Source organism: Onychostruthus taczanowskii, unplaced genomic scaffold, assembly GCF_017590055.1.
Source record: "Onychostruthus taczanowskii isolate IOZ18803 unplaced genomic scaffold, ASM1759005v1 scaffold15, whole genome shotgun sequence".
Classification (NCBI taxonomy): Eukaryota; Metazoa; Chordata; class Aves; order Passeriformes; family Passeridae; genus Onychostruthus; species Onychostruthus taczanowskii.
In genome coordinates this window covers 8,430,272-8,446,581 of record NW_024498685.1, presented here as the reverse complement: position 1 = coordinate 8,446,581, position 16,310 = coordinate 8,430,272, and the positions used below count along the sequence as shown (strand labels likewise).

The window sequence follows — 16,310 nt, the reverse complement described above, 5'->3', positions numbered from 1 at the left end:
CAGCCCTCTGACCATCTTGGCACCTCCTTTGGACTTGCTCCAGCAGCTCCATGTCCTTCCTGTGCCGGGCCCCAGGGCTGGAGGCAGCTCTGCAGGTGGGGTCTCACCTGAGCAGGGCAGAGGGGCAGATCCCCTCCCCTGCTGCTCACAGCACAAACCCTGCACCATTAGGTCACAACCCAACCATCAGATCACAACCCATCCCAGCAGGGTGACAGGATCCCCCACTGGCATTCAGACCCCCTATCCAGCTGCCACGCAGCTCCTTGGAGCACTGAAGGTCAGCAGTGGTAAAGTTCTGGATGAAAGAATGCTACTGGCTATTTTAAGAGAATGCTGGAAAACCACTCATCTGTTTCCTTAACATCAAAAAATGGTACAATTCTTTCAACTGTATTTGCTGACTTTTCTATAGTGAGCAAAACATTCAGAGTAAACTAAGTCAAGTAAGTTACAACTGTGTTTATGAACCTCATTGAGTTTTTTGGGTCTTGTGTAATGGATAACACTACAAACATTAGGAATCTGAAAGGAGAGGCAATAATTCCTGCTGAAAAAGGGAAGTGGTGGGATTTTCTTAAGAAATATAAGGAATTCCAAAGTGCCCCTCTAATGTTCTGTTCAAGCAAGATGTCAAAATCAATGGAACCAAAGTTCTGTTAATACAGACAAATTAGGTGCAGACTGCAACCCAAAATACTATAATGCTGTGGAAAAGGCTCCAGCCTCGAGGGACACTGTTCCCAGCCATAATGGGACATAAGTTTTACATCCAAAATAATAAAATAAAAGCTTTAAGTAAGATTCCAGAATTCCACAAGACCTGAAATGGCCCAGATCTTGGGGATATAAAACATTTCCAGCCCTCAGAATAATGTGGGAAAAGATAATAGGGATTGGTTCTTCATCCCCATTATGCAGAATACAGGAATGCACTTGATGTACCCAAGCTCACAAGCAGGGAAACTGCCTTCCTCCCTCTCCTCTGTTCACAGCCTGGGATATCATTACAAAGACAGAAGTGCCAGAGATGAGTAGTGCTGTTTTAAGTGTCAGAGGAACCCAGCAGCAAGGCACACATTTTGGGTAAATCCACGTTAAACACTGCTTCCAGTTCAGTTTTCACTGTACAACTACTTGTCCTACTCAGAGAGCATTATAAACATCCACATTAGAAACTGATCATCTTAGTCCTGAGGAAGTGACAGCATTAGATGCCACCATCTCTCAGCACTTTGTATTTTCCTCCTTCCCCAGCTAAGGTGGGTCTACCTACCTAAACAAACAGAAAAAGAGGTTCCCTGGTGTATTTTGATAGATCAGCTTTATCTCACACCTCCAGGAACACAAGTGAGGGAAGCAAAATGACACATCCATTCTGGAATTAAAAGTTATTTCAACATTGAGATTATTGAGCTTGAAATTACCACTCTGAGGCTGGACATCATCACTCTAAACAGTTATTCAAACATTTTAACATGGACAACTGAATACAGAAATGCTAGAAATGACACTCCAGCAAAAGAAAACAAATCACACCTCCAGTTACAGCTGGTAATTAAAAATAGATGTAGTATATTAGCCTTGAGAAATAAAAATGCACAGCATTTTGACAACTACTGATTTGATATTACTGATTGACATTTTGACATTACTGATTTGAATCACATTAAAACTCAGCTTCCTGAACATTTCCTGGGTACACATTCAGCAAAAGCTTGTTCTATGAAAGGCTGTATCAACTTCAAGCAAATAAACAAGAAGTGAAAAGTGTGCACAGGAGTATCAATCCTCATCTTAATACCCCTTCCAGCATCAAACTTGCAGAAGATAATTCCTCCCTCTCATCATCAGCTAATTAATTTTAAAATGTTCTCTTCTATTGCTCCTGGGAAACACTGAAATGTGGGAAAAGGAGACTGCTCAGACCTCTTCCAGTTGTGGATATCCAAAAAGTCACAGTGTGGCTGGCAGCAGTTCCTCCACAGAAGCTCCAGAGCCTCTGCTTTGCTGGGAATTGGGAAAAAAATCATCTTCCCATCTCAATCTTTGACCTATACCTCTCTATTTCTCATCAAAATACTGGGACCTCACTGCTGTGTTCACAAAGAACCTGGAGTTCAATTTTAATCCCTTTGCTCTAGATATCACCTCAAATTTGTTTTCTCAAGCTCTTTGTGTGTTTTGATCTCTGTACACATTGTACACCTCTTCTGTACAGGAGGAGGGGATTTTTCTCTTTAAAATAGGAAGGGTGTTTGTGCCAACACCCTTGAGTCTGGCAGAATCTGACATTTGAAACATAAATCCCTGTGTCTACTTTGTCTTCTTAGCCATTTCCACTAAAAACATTTGGGATGCTCTTAGACAACAGACAGTTCCCTCAGAACAACACTGGACAGCATGTAAAGCAATCAAATTATTTTAGTTTAAGGCTGATTCATTGCACATTCAACACAGCAAATCAAATTCCCACAGAAGTCCAGCATCCACTAATTCCAATTTCAAGTTTTTTTAAGGTTGAAAATAGTGTAATTACTTGGGAGCAATTATACCTACCTAGTGGGTCCTTCACCAGAGAAGGTAAAATTCCTTCAGTGGATAAAACTCAACAGACTACAGGAATGCTGAGTTCAGTCATGTCAAGAAACTACATTTTAATAAAAGCCAGGTTCTGTACATGTCTAGTCTGCTGAGAACAGTGCATTTTGAAAACTTTATGTATTTATATGATAGGTTGGAACAGGCCAGCTGATGAGTACATAACTATCTGATGATCAAAAGATCTTTTTCAAGGAACAGTGAATAATTAAGTAAATACGTAGCAATTTTCAGCATTATTATTCAAATTTTGTTCTGGAATAACATTTTTAAAGCTACTTTTTGACACCAAAATCTAAAGGTTTAGCCACAGCCTTTAGAGAAAATCTAGCAGCAAACCAGTGGCTGATGCTGACCTAAACTGAAGCCAGCTTAATGAAAGAGCAAGAACCTGGGAGATCAAGAGAAATGTTGAATCAGTGATTGGCCAATTTTGTAGTTTTGGGATGGCAAGGGAACTTAAGTCCACCTGGCCCAGATTTTTGAGAAGTATAAACAGGCACAGCTCAACTGAACCCAAGGAAACTACAAAATCTTAACATGAAGATCTCAGACATTTTTCTATTTTTTTTTTTCTTTCAAACAGTGAAGCAAAATAGAAGACTAACAGAAACTGTAATTACAGACAGAGCTGATGCACACCACTTTGCTCAGCTAACACTAGTAGAACTAACAGGGGCCACACAGTAGGAAGATTTTTAGGAAATACATTAGTCCAGCTTTCAGGACACTGGATCATCTTACAAAATCTATCATTATCATTTGACAGCACTCAGTTTAATAGGAGGCAATTTCAAACAGCAGCCAGGGACTGAACTGCACAATAACCCAAAAACTCGACTTTGAGAGAACTGTAGAAACACAGAATGGCTTAGATTGAAAAGAACATCTTGCTCATACCTACATGCTATTTTTCTATAAAATAGGATAGCAAGTTCATAACAGTGGGTGAAATGGACCACCTCAGGCAGCCCAAGCCAGGAAAATGCCTTGCTCTGTATTTGTAACAGTAGGCAAAGTCACTCAAAGATGAGTTTTGGGGGAAGTTTATTCTTGCACTGTGTATGGAAAACTGTCAGCTACTACTGCCTTCACTGTTTGCATTACCTTATGGTCTGAATCCTGGAGGAGAATCTCATTAAGCCAAACCCTAAATACACACAGGATAAAGACAGACCCAGACCCAAAAAACTTCAGCATATTTAGGAGAATTACTTTATTAAGAAAGCGCAAGAGGAAAAAAAGATAAAATAATCAACTATGGCCAAAGTTTTTCAACCAAAAGGCCTGAAATCAGAGTTTAAATCCAGATATAGTCTCATAAATAAAAATTATCTATCTAAAGATGTCAGAAATAGGAATTCATACTGAAGGCCTCATAAGCTCTCTGATTTAAAATACACAAATGCAAACAGCCTCCCAGCCAAGGATACAGATGGAAGCTCAGACTCTGTTCTTAAACAGATCTTTCACCTTTGCTCCACCTACCTCAGGCTCAGTGCTGGCCTAGATCTCAACCCAATTTCCACCAGATTTATGAATTTACACCTCAGTCTCCACATCATTGCAAGGAGCTGCTGACTCCCCTCTTTAATCCTCAGTACTAAGCCTCTCTGTGTGTATGTTTGCACACACACATGGCAGGGAGAAGGGATGACTCTCCAATGTCAAAAAAAAATCAGCTGAATGGCACACTCCCAACCTGAGTTTGGCATAAAAAATCACAGGCTTCTCACAATCCTCAGTTATATTATTCATGCAGAATGCACTCAGCATTCTATTGTTCCTGCTCTCATTGTTTATAAATGAGTCTTTGCTTCATCTGGGGATGGAAGTTCCTTTAAGATTCCTTTACTAAAAGTACTTCTGTAATGAGATACACTGCTAGCACTCAGAGGGTTAAAGAAGTTTCTGGAAATGTTTGTGCTTCTGGAGAAAAAATGTATTTTTGTCTTTATTGAAGGAAATATGAAACACTGGATCTTGCTGATTTATTTTAGCCAATCTGACACACAGGTTCCTATTCCTTCCTAAATGTTTCAGAAAATAATGAAGGTATTTCAAAAGAAAATATTTCAGAAGAAAATTTCTTCATATGTTAAGACTCTTGTTTTTATACCTCACCTAAATATTCCCAGCTCTATCACAGTAAAATATTAACCTAGGACATGGTCTTCAAATGCTGTGCCTGGCATAAATACTATTTCTCATGTCAGGACATGAATTGTTCCAGATCCCTGTTGTTAGGGATCTACAGCTACAAAAAAAAACACAAGCCTTTGTCCAGCAATATTGCAAATGTCATGATTTAGCTTGTTTGACAGTTTGGACTACCATCATTAAACCTGGAGATTGTGCAAGATTCTAGTGCATTCCTCCAGATTAGAGTTTTTTCAATCCAAATTAACAAATTTCAATCCAATTAACAGTGGGCTGAATTGTGAAAGAAAAAGTAAGTTGGTCAGATGGCAACTGAATCATTTTTGGCTGAGGACATCCTTCTGTTTTAAAACCAGTGTTGCCATAGTTTAAAGGGGAGTGGGACTGCATTTACCTCTCCATTCTTTACCTCTCTTACTGCGTTTAAAGTTCAAAGGACTTCTTTTTGCTGCTACTAAGGCTGAGATATTGCAGATCCAAAAGGGACAAGAGGCAAGCTGCCACCTGACATACTGAAACCAGAAAACTGGAGAGATCCATCCATCCATATTTTGGAGTGAAAGGAAACTGAGTTTTTTTGAACTAAGGACTCAAGAAATATAACAGTTTGCCAGTTAATAGAAATGCATTTATATTTCACTAATGTTAAGCAGAGAAACAATCCCATCTCTTTCAAAAGCTTTCTCCTTTCTACCTGCAAATATCAATGGAGTTTATCTCTCCATTTTGTCTTTTTAATTTAACATCAACCCCTAATATATTAGCTCTTAACTGAAGTTTCATGAAGCCAACCCTAACAGCAGTATCTTTAAGCCAACAAACTCCCTTTTCTGTGGGTCCTCCTAACACTCTGGACTGCCTTCATCTGCCCTCTCCCCTCCTCACCTGCTTTTCTCTCTCTGGTAATATTCTGGTTTTTATCACACCAGTGCAAACTTTGGGTAACTCCAGTAAACTCCAGGGAAATATATTTCTGGACTTACACCTGCCTAGCCAGCAGAAAATGTAAATTGAGTAGAACAGTATTTAGTTTGCTCATTAAAGGCATTTTTCCCCTTTAATTTATATTAAAAAAATAATGAAGTCTGGATTGTATTGCTCACACTCATCTTCAATAATACCACATTCGTCCAAAGACCCTATTGAAAAAAGCTACTCACTTTTTCACTCAAAACATATGCAATTAGTAGAGGAGAGAACAAAAAGTATTTCTTTCAACAAAGATCAGCCCTGTAGGTCATTTGAAGGAGGGACAGTAGTGCAGAATTTCAATTGGGTTTTTGAAACAGCAGCTTTTAAAAAACATATTTGCAGTTTAAGTGCCAGGTTTTGTCTAAGAAGACAAAAAAAGATTGCAAATACTTCTGTCACTCCTACATTCCAATTAGTTTTGGAGGGGTGAAAGATGAGAAATTAAAACAATTCCACATGGAATTGTTTTAACATGGAGGGTAAATAACCTCCAAATCTGGAAACTCACTGGTGTGTGCAACCAAGGACGAGCACCAAACGCAACATATCCATGGAAAAAAAGTGCACTGAAAAAAGCTGGGCTTGTTTTCCATTTAAATCCATGCCTATTCAAAACAGTCATATCTGAATTTCTAAGAGCATGCAAAATCAGTATGCATTTACCATAATAAATGCCTTTTTCATCAACCAACAAAACAGAACAGATACAAATGAACCAATCAGGGATTTCCAGTCAGCTATCAGTGTTAGAAAAGCTACTCTGCAGATTCCAGTTGAGTCACCACAGAGGAGGAAAAAAAAGGGGGGAAAAGGGGGAAATAAATTACTGTGTGCAACTCCATCTGCAAACTGCTTCTCCCGCGCTGGTATGTAATAAAACGTGTTGCTAAGATACAAGCTGCTAAAGAAGTTCATTAAAGGACACTTTAAACAAAGCTGCCAGACTCTTTTCCCTTTAAAGACTGCTTATTTGGTTCTGTCCCTTGTGTTTATAATTAGATCCTCTATATGAGAGATTGTGTTCCATTCAAGCCCACTCAGCAAAGAATGTTAATAAAATAATGTAAATAAGGCACTGGTTTAGGTTGTACATATTTATGGGCTGCAGAGCTGCTGATAGAAATGCATCTGGACTCCACCTGTATTTTTAAATGCAAAATAAATGCTTTTCCAAGTAGTTTCTCCCTAAGCAGGAGAGCAGAAACATTAGCTTCTGCACCCAGCACTCTGACCTAACTTTCAGAAAATACTTTCAGGCAAAGAAAACTGGCTTCTTGCCTAAAGTTTGGAGTTTCTGAGGTGCTTCTCATATAGGCTTTTATATGCAAGCCTTTGTTATCTACACTGAAATAAAGGACAAAATTGTTTATGTCTTTCCCCTGGCAATCTTTCTTTTTTTTCCATCTGTATACAGATTCCTAGATGTGCGTTAATGATTTACAGAATTTCCTTGATCTAATATATTCACAAGTAAGTCTGTTTTGTAATATTTTATTGCCAGGAAAGACATGCTATCAAATAGGTCTTTATCTGACCTTATGTAAAATACTTTTAGTCCTCATAGTAACACTTGGAGGATAGGTGTACTTAGGCTTTTGTTTTGGTTGAAGGGAAGAGAACGGGCAAGATGTATTTTGCTTTCAGTCATCGTGGTGAAATGATACTAAAGAAATAATTTCAGCATTTATCTGTTTGGCACTTAATAACACACAAGATGCATAAATCACAGATGAGAGTTAGTATCAGTGATTACATAGGAAATGTCAGTTGTCACTTTATGACCTGCATCTCACACTAAATTCTGTACTGCAGTCCCCAGTACGTATATATTTTTAATTACGTTTTCAGGCTCATTTACATGCGCATATTGGCTTTCTGCCTGAATGGTATCAAAGAGAAAGACCTTATGCTCACACCCAACCACACACACACACACAGAAGCAAATTTATACACAGAGACACTCAAGTCTGTACATTTCTGAGAATGGAAGCTTCTCTCTTCGTCATTCTCAGAAAAGACTCACCAATAAATCTTTAGGCAATCTCAGCTGATTTGAAGCACTTTAGAAAAACAAACCATTATAGAAAATGTAGGTTAATCTCTGCTGCATGTCAAAAGTATCAATGATTCTCACTTGACTCAATTATTTGAAATGTAATATACAATTTCACTTTCTGTAACCTTGTAAGATTTGTCATCAATAGCTGAGTTGCACAGAAAGGCAATTCCACTCCTTCTCCCCAGATAATACATAAGCTACATCACAAAGTACCAACAGGATCAAGCTAAATTAATGTGGAAACGAAAATAACTTATATACAATATAGACTTAACTTCTGTTTCAAGGCCAATTATATGCTTCTCTCAATTAAACACAAGCAATCAGACCAACCTTCAGGTGAACACACTGCTCTGGCCAGAGCCTCAATACCCAGGCTCTTAAAACAGAATTACAGCTCTGAAAATAAGACTGCCTCTCAAAAGCCTAAATTAACAGCACCCATCATATCTATAGAGTTCTCAAGTACTTATTGTTTTGATTTTACTGCAGCTGCACTTATGGTCAATACTCTGGTTTACTTTAATTCAGTCAAAGGATTGTTTTATAGTTTCAACTTGGACATATATTTAAGTTCTCCGTGGGTTAAAAAAAGGAAGATACATGCTCCTATTTCCTAGTCCTCTGTCTATTCACCAGAAGGGTCTGCCTGTACATGTGCAAAAAGCCCTGTGGTACATATTAGATTTCAATAGATGCTTACTATTGGCAGTTGCAGGTTGGAGTGAGAACTAAGCCACATCAGCAATTTCATATGACACTCTGGAAATTGCTACTGCATAACAATAAGCAGCTGATTCAGAAAAGAGAGTGGTGGGGGAGAAAACATTTTTCATGAAGTACATTTTAACTCAAGAAGAACAACTCCAAATGAAAAACTAGCACCACCTTAAGTTTAAAAAAAAGGATTAAAAATTATATAAAATATATGTATATACAGACATATAAGAGAAGTGTGTGAGGAGGATTGGATAGACCAAATATGAGTCTATTACACTGAAATAACTGTCTACTTTATTGGCAGAATGACAAATTTGCATTTCAATTGGACTCAGAACTGGACTCAGTTCTGGTTCTTTTTGGTTCTTCTTTGTTCTTACAGCCTATTTTCATACTTCCCTTACCTCCAGCTCCTCTGCATGTACCAGTTGCCCCCCTTGACATTATGGCCACACATACACCATGTACCATGGCCTTGTCTTATTGATTTGCAAATTTCTATCCTTTAACTCTATTGCATAAAAATGTTGTTGTTCAAAATCAGATTTTGTTTTGGGGCGGAGGGAAGAGGGAGGCATCATTTTATAATCAAGTACAAAAATACTGCATATATCCTTGATCACAAAGAGAAAGGCATAGAAGGAAAAGTTAAAAGTAACTTTGCATGAACATGTCTTTATATGCCTTCATGCTTTCAACTTGGAAATCAAATCTGCAATGAGATGAAAAGGGACTTTCTCTACTTGAACATAGCAGAAGTGTTTAGACATTTAAAATAACATTTCCAATGGGATACTGGCACAGTATCCCATTGGAAATGTTATTTTAAACCACCATTCAAAACTCTTCTCTAGCACCATGCTTTGGAAAGAAGACATTCCCCTTTTCTCCCACAGATGCAAGGAGTCTGTGCACCAGATCCTGGGACAAGATGAAGTGGTTCAAACATCTGCCATGACACACTGCTCTGGATGAGCCACGCACATGGCAGGAGCCACTGGAGATTTGGTTCCATCAAACCAAAGACTCCTGCAGAAGCACCACTTAACAGCTACCCAAGTGTCTGCTCAAAAATTAAAACAAATTCTATCTCCAAGACTCAGAGTTCCTACACAGAACTAAAGTCACCTTGAAAGAGCCTCCCTACTAAAGTATTGTGTACATCTGAACAAATACCTGTTTGCTGCAAGTATAAATTAGATATTTTACTGTGTAACAGGTAGCAAGTGTCGTTAGTGTAAAACCAGAAATTAAATAAGAAGGTATTGTTGGCATCATTCCTTTTTCTAAATAGACAAAGGTATTGTAGGGAAAAAATTGCTAAATCACAGGGATAATCATCATAGCCAGCTCCTCTAATGAGGCATCATGGGATTACTGGAGTTATTATAAGAGTCATCTTATTGAAGAAATTCAAAGTTAATTGAAATCAATTGTACTGTTCTGACAGCAGGTGTTTTAAGTGGGTAAAATATCAAAGTGAACTCTTTAAAATTGTTAGAATGAATGTAACATTCTCTTTTCAACAGTTAGCCCTGCCAAGTGATACACTGTACAAGTAAAGAAAAGTGTACAGTCAAAGAAAAAAGCTGGAATGAAATAGCATTTCCCATGCCAGTCCAGCAGCTACCAAACAAAACGGGGTGTTAACCCCTCTAGTAGAAATTTTTGTTACACATGTGTGAATTCCATGAATCTTTTTAAGGGCAACCTAATGGCAGGCTGAAAGCCCTATTTCCATTCCTCATGAAAATGTCCTTTATTACCCTTTTTCTCCAATATGACATGGGAATCTCAGTATGCTGCTACTGAAAGCACAAACAGAATGCTAGGATTGTCATTATGCAAACTATATTCCTAAGTTTCTCCTCCAAGAAGCTGAAGGTAAATCCTTCCCTACTTTTTCCCCTCTTTCTATAGGTGGCAAAACAAGCAATACATTACCACCTGATTTTGCCAAAAAAAAAAAAAACCAAAACCTGAGCTTTCTGGGAACTGGAGGTCTCTGAATTACAATCCAGAATCTTTACTGTGATCCAGTAAGTTCATTTTATTGTGCAATTGTTCAGGATTCCCAGCAAAGTCAGCAGGACCTCATTATGCAGAAGAATGGCCAAGTCAAGCTCATATTTAATACCTGTTGTCTTTGTGTTTACAGACTCAGTGCAGTGATAGAAAAGTTAAAAGTCCATGTGGGAACCCATCACCCTGCCTGCCCTGACATCCAGAGCCAGACAGGGATGCAGTTCTTGCCACAGCAGTGGGGAGGGCTGTGCATACCTTGGGTCAGAGTTTGACATCAGGTTCAACTCAATCTGGAAATGCCTTTCAGATTTTACCTGAGTTTTCACTGAAGCTTATAACCCTTATTTTACCTTAATCATTTTGAAAGAACCCAGCCATGTGAAATACTGAGCTCTGGCAATACCAGTAAATTACTCTTTACCTCATGTACAGGCACAGCCCAGCATGAACTTCAGCAAACCCAAAATCCACTTACTCCTCTTCCCCAAAACAGAGACAATATCAGCACAATGAGACATCTTGAGCTAAACCACCTCCAACAACTTGCACAAGAACTGTACTTCAATTTTAAGCAGTCTAACACTTTCCATAAACAGGTTTTGCTGGTGATCACCACAGGCAAAATACAGTCAGTGATTTCATTTCAGGTATACTACCCAAAAAACCCCCAAACCAGCAATAACACAGGCTGGGAAAGTCTGCCTGAAACTGATGCTGATTTTCTGCATAGATATTAAATTATGGTAAAGAAATGAGGCAGCACACAAGTGAATAGCATAATGTCTTTCAGGAAGGCATATTTTTATGTCAGTAAGGAGGAACAAGAAAAAAGGAACTTCCAATGGAGGTTAAAGATTTGTTTATTTTTTTTACCCTAATCTATTAATTAATAAGAGACAACTTTCTAGAATTAAAAGATCCTTAACAACTCTTTAAGGACATAAAGAGCAAGAAACACATGCAGCAGAGCACCTCTGGTGTGCTATTAAGGCCAGTGCTGGCTCTTATGATGGCTCTTTTATTTACATAGAAATGCTTGTTGCTTGACAATTTAGATAAAAATGTTACTGCTACTCTGCATGTGCTGTAGACTGAAGGTGTAAAACCACTGGACTAACTAATGGAGCCTTCACACATCATATCTTGTTAAAGAAGAGGTAACCCATTCTCAAGTGTGATGACAATTAATCAAAACCACAGCATCTGAGGGATGTACTTGTGACAGAAGCCTAAGATGTCTTTCTGAGTTGGATGCCAAACTAAGAACTGATTGAAGCTATTGCCTTCCTGTAATGAAAATGATGGATCTAGAATACTTATTTGAAGACACTGAAAAATATTAAAACTATACTAAATTCTATATTTCTCTAACCCACCAACATAAAGGAAAATCAGTGACTAACCAGGGATCCTTAATTAGGATGCAACTTTAAATCCAGCTGCACATAAAAGTCCACTCATAAATTTCCCTCAAAACTTGAGTTTGTCATTCAGTTCTTTCTTGTCTTCATTTGTAACTTTCAAGAAAAGTACACATTGCCACAAATGCCATTGTAGCCAGCTACAATGAAAAGTGATGAATAGGGGCACTGGGAGATGACATTCACTCCTGCTATGTTCCTAACAGGTGTAGATGGGGGTTTTTTGTTTGTTTGTTTTGCTGTTTCATCATTAACATATGCAGTTAAATTGAAATGCAATTTTAGGGTCTTTTGTATTCAGGGTACACAAAATCAAAGGTATACATTATTGAATTATGAATTTGTTGTGCCTAAACAAATCTTTGGGGGGGGTAAAGGAGGAAGGAATGTAAATACATATGTAAAAATAACCTCCCTACTTGAACTGCCTATTTAAATTTACACTGGTGTTTCCATGGAAGTGGGGGCATGAAACCACCAAACAGCTCCACCATTAGCCCATCTGTGGTCTCAGGGGTCCTCACTGCTCCTTCTCTGTACCCTCGATGATGTAAAGTTCATTTACAAGGCACTACCTAAGGAGCAACTACTAATTATAGCAAGCCTGCAAAGTTACTCAATGGGTTTGTGACCTGGACACAAGCTAAGACCTCCAAACTCATTTCACTTGTGACCTGAGAAAGATTTCAGTGCAGACCTCTGGAGGTGGCAGCCTGGAGCACAAGGACAGCACACCACCAGCCAGGCTCTTAATTATGAGCTCTTGTTGCACAAGATGTTGAAAACAGTAAAAGAAATCTAGAGTTTTGCTAAAAACTATGATGTTTCCTGCTAGGCCAAATTTGCTGCTCACAGAATTTAGGTATTTTATGTTTAATTACTTCATGGTCTATAGATTTATTTATAAGATTATGAGAATGGCAAGTCATAAATATACACGAATTTTTTATTGGTTAGTTTGGATTATATATAAATATGCTGTGCAAGCTTAGCAAAAACCATTTTCCCCAAGCTGAATCAGAATGTTCAAACTGAATTTTCAAATGTGTCTCTCTGCCTTATCTAAATTCCAACATGACATATAATAAATAGCTTCTCATTTACTGCGATCATAAAAATTTAAACAGCCTTGAAATAGTTGCTACAATATAGGGGGAGATTATCAAATCTATGTTCCATATATCTACTTAGAACAGTAAAACTATTTTGATATTTAAGAAACAACACATAAAGATGCATTGTTGCAGGAAAGGCTTTTACCTTATTAAAAAAAAAAAAAACAAAAAAACAAAAACAAGGTTCTACCCAATATAGTAGTATTAGAGTCAACAATTTGCTGTTTTACACTGCAAAACAAGGACTAACAGCCCTTACACATCATGTAGTGTCAGATTTGCTTTTAAAAAGAAACTATCTGATTTGATTCTATACAGTGATTAAACATCTTTGTGCTCTGCTGAGTAGGGTATTCTCTCCCCTCCCCCCTCCAAAAATGGCATCAAAGCAATCAAAATGGTAATGTTCAGCATGAATGGGGCCCCATCCCCCACCGGCAAACTCCGCAGACTTTTCTCCATGTTAGGAGGAACCAACACCCCTTCCTCACAAAATGGAAGCTTCCACTACCAAACTGAGAGTGCTGACCAATTCTCATTACAATAAACCGGGAGAACAAGGGTGGCGGTGCAACCACCGCCCGCAGGCACGCAGCACACGGGCGCTTTGCAACTTTTGAGCACAACAAAAAAAAAAAAAAGCCAAACAAACGAAAACAAAACAAAAAAAGAGGGAAGGAAGAAAGAACACGCGTCGCCTTCCGGCGTCCCCTCGGCGGGGCGGCTGGGGCCCGGCGCTGTCCCCAGGGCGGTGCTGAACGGGGAGGCCGCGCTCAGGCCGGGCAGCGGCGAGCCCGGCAGCGCCCGGCGTGGCCCGGGGGCCGGCCGGCCGCAAAGTTCAGCGCCGGGATGCAGAGGGGGGCTCGGGCCGCCAGATCCCCCGCTGGCTTTTCCAGCCGGCTTGGAAGCGGCGGGAGAGAGGCCGGGGGAGCGGGAAGGCGAGCGGCGCTGTCCGCGGTGCTGAGCCCCGCTGAGCCCCCGCGCCTCAACTTTCTCCTCCCGGCACAAAAACAGCCAGGAGAAACTTTGGGAAGGGCGGGGGGAGAGGGAAGGGGAGGAGGCAAGGAGGAAGGCTCCCGGTTTGTTTTGTTTCTCTCCTTCGTTTTTGGTGGGTTTTTTCCTCCCCCTCTCCCTGGCTGCTGAAACGGGTTAATCTGGTTTTATTCGTATTATTTTGGAAGGGGGTAGAAAAAAGTGAAAGTGCCTAAGTGAACTCGAATCAAAAGGCAACACGTCAGATCAGACCAAGAGAAGAGAAAGGCAAGTGGGGAGGGGAAGAAAAAAAAAAAAAAAAAAAAGGAAGAAAAGAAATAAAGTGATCAATAAAAATCAGTTTTGTAATTAAACCCAGAAATGGCTCCAAACGGGGCTCCAGCCTCCTCCCTCCCAACTCTTGCTCTGCACATTACACAGAAGTGCACAAAGTAGCCCAAGACAGGAGAATTTTCCATATTCCTAAAACATGTCGACCAACTCAAAATGGACGCCTCTTTTTTTTTCTTACGTTTTAACTACTGCTTATCTTTTTACTACTAGTACTGAAATAATTCTTTCCCCCAGCAACACATCAGAGAATCCGACCTCATTATCAAAACATGCATTTTCTGACTCTATGCAAAAGAAAATGGATGTTATATCCCCTGCCGCCAGTATTTTTCAGCTAACGCAGACACTTTTCGGATGTTTAGATAGTGCATCATAAAAACAAGAAGAAAAACCAAACACAACTGAATCGATCTGTTCCTTACTTGTTTCTCATTAAGAGCTGCTATTCTTGATTGCCTTTCATGGATTTGTTTCTTAAGATCCCCGTTCTGCAAAAACGGCAACAAGACGCATATTAAAGGCAAAGTGCAAACTAACCCCGTGATGAATAAACTTGCGAGCTAGAAATTGTTCAAAGGCAAAACCATTCCACCGAAGCCGTACAGAAGCATGCACACACAAAACACCCTCCTTAGCAAGAAAGCTCAGTGCAGACTACAAAATGAGATCTCTTACTGATAAAGTTTCTCATCCTGCTGTCCCAGCACAACTGCGCTTATTACGGCAGGGATAAAATACTGAAGAAGAGAAAAAAAAAAAAAAAAAGGATCTGCATTTACCTGTGGATCTTGCTTCATCTGTGCAACTAGTTTCTATTAAAAAAAAAAATCGCCCCACAAAAAAGGAGGAATTAGAAACTGTTTCAAGTTTAATGGATTTTTTTAAATGTATGTATGTGTGTGGACGGGGGAGGGAGGGGGGTAAGGAACAAAGAGGCAAGTAAACACTGCGAGTCAGTTTCAAGCAAAGCTCATAAATATTCAAGTCTCGTCCTAATCTCTCCAACACACACACACACACACACACACACATACACGCCCTCTCTCTCACACTCACACTCACAGCAGCACGGACTGCAGCGCTGACTCCGCATCTCCCCAGCACACACACACACGAAAAAAAAAAAAACTCAGCCAAACAAGCCGCAAAAGTACTTTGGGGCAGCGCTCGCCATTGCGGCGGGGAGCCGGGGGTCCCCGCCGCGCCCCCCGCGAACCCCTCCCCAGGCCGCTGCGGCAGCGCGGCTCTGGCCGAGCCCCTCACGGAGCCCCTCACGGAGCCTCGCACCGCGGCTCTCACCGAGCATGCATCGCCGCGGCTGGCAGCCCGAGCGGAGGCACGGCGCGGCCGGCCGCCCCCGCATTTCATTCTGTTACCTGCTGACACTGGATTTCCACTTTTAACGCCTCCTGCAAGCTGTGTAGCTCCATCCCTGCAACTTGCCAGGCACTTTCCTGCCACTTTCAGATCCGAGTGAAGTTTTTTTGTTTGTTTGTTTGGTTTGGTTTTTGGTTTGGTTTTGTTTGGCTTTTTTTTTTCCCTGCCGGTTTTGTTTTTTCTCTCTTGCTTTTTTGCAACAGACCCGCCAGCCAGCCACCCCTCCCTCCGCGGAAAAATGGAAGAAAATGATCTTTTAAAGTAACTTAAAAAAAAAAAATTAATAAATAAATAAATAAATAAAAAAGGAAAGCCGGGAAAAATAAAGTAAAATAAAAAATTAAAAAGAAAAGGAGTGGCGGCACCAGAACAACGGTACGGGAGGAAGAGCGGCAGGACAGCGGGCAGACACAAGTACTCGGCGTGCTCGGCAAGTTCTTCGCCTCTTTGCTGGGGACACGGACTCATTACTCACTTTCCGCCGATCTGGGGGGGCCCCTCCCCGCGCGCCCCCGCCCGCGCCCCCCCTCCGC

General features: G+C 40.2%; 1 protein-coding gene across 1 annotated transcript in view; it reads right to left on the bottom strand.

Moving 5' to 3' along the window:
- The window catches only part of PHF21B (PHD finger protein 21B), a 160,410-nt gene extending 144,580 nt beyond the window's left edge, over nt 1-15,830 (bottom strand). Inside the window, exons 1-3 of the mRNA XM_041398737.1 lie at nt 15,777-15,830; nt 15,180-15,212; nt 14,823-14,888 (exon numbers count right to left, since the gene is read on the bottom strand). Of these exons, the coding sequence (XP_041254671.1) occupies nt 14,823-14,888; nt 15,180-15,212; nt 15,777-15,830 (153 nt within the window). The remainder of the gene's footprint in view (nt 1-14,822; nt 14,889-15,179; nt 15,213-15,776) is intronic.
- Nucleotides 15,831-16,310: the final 480 nt, after the last annotated feature.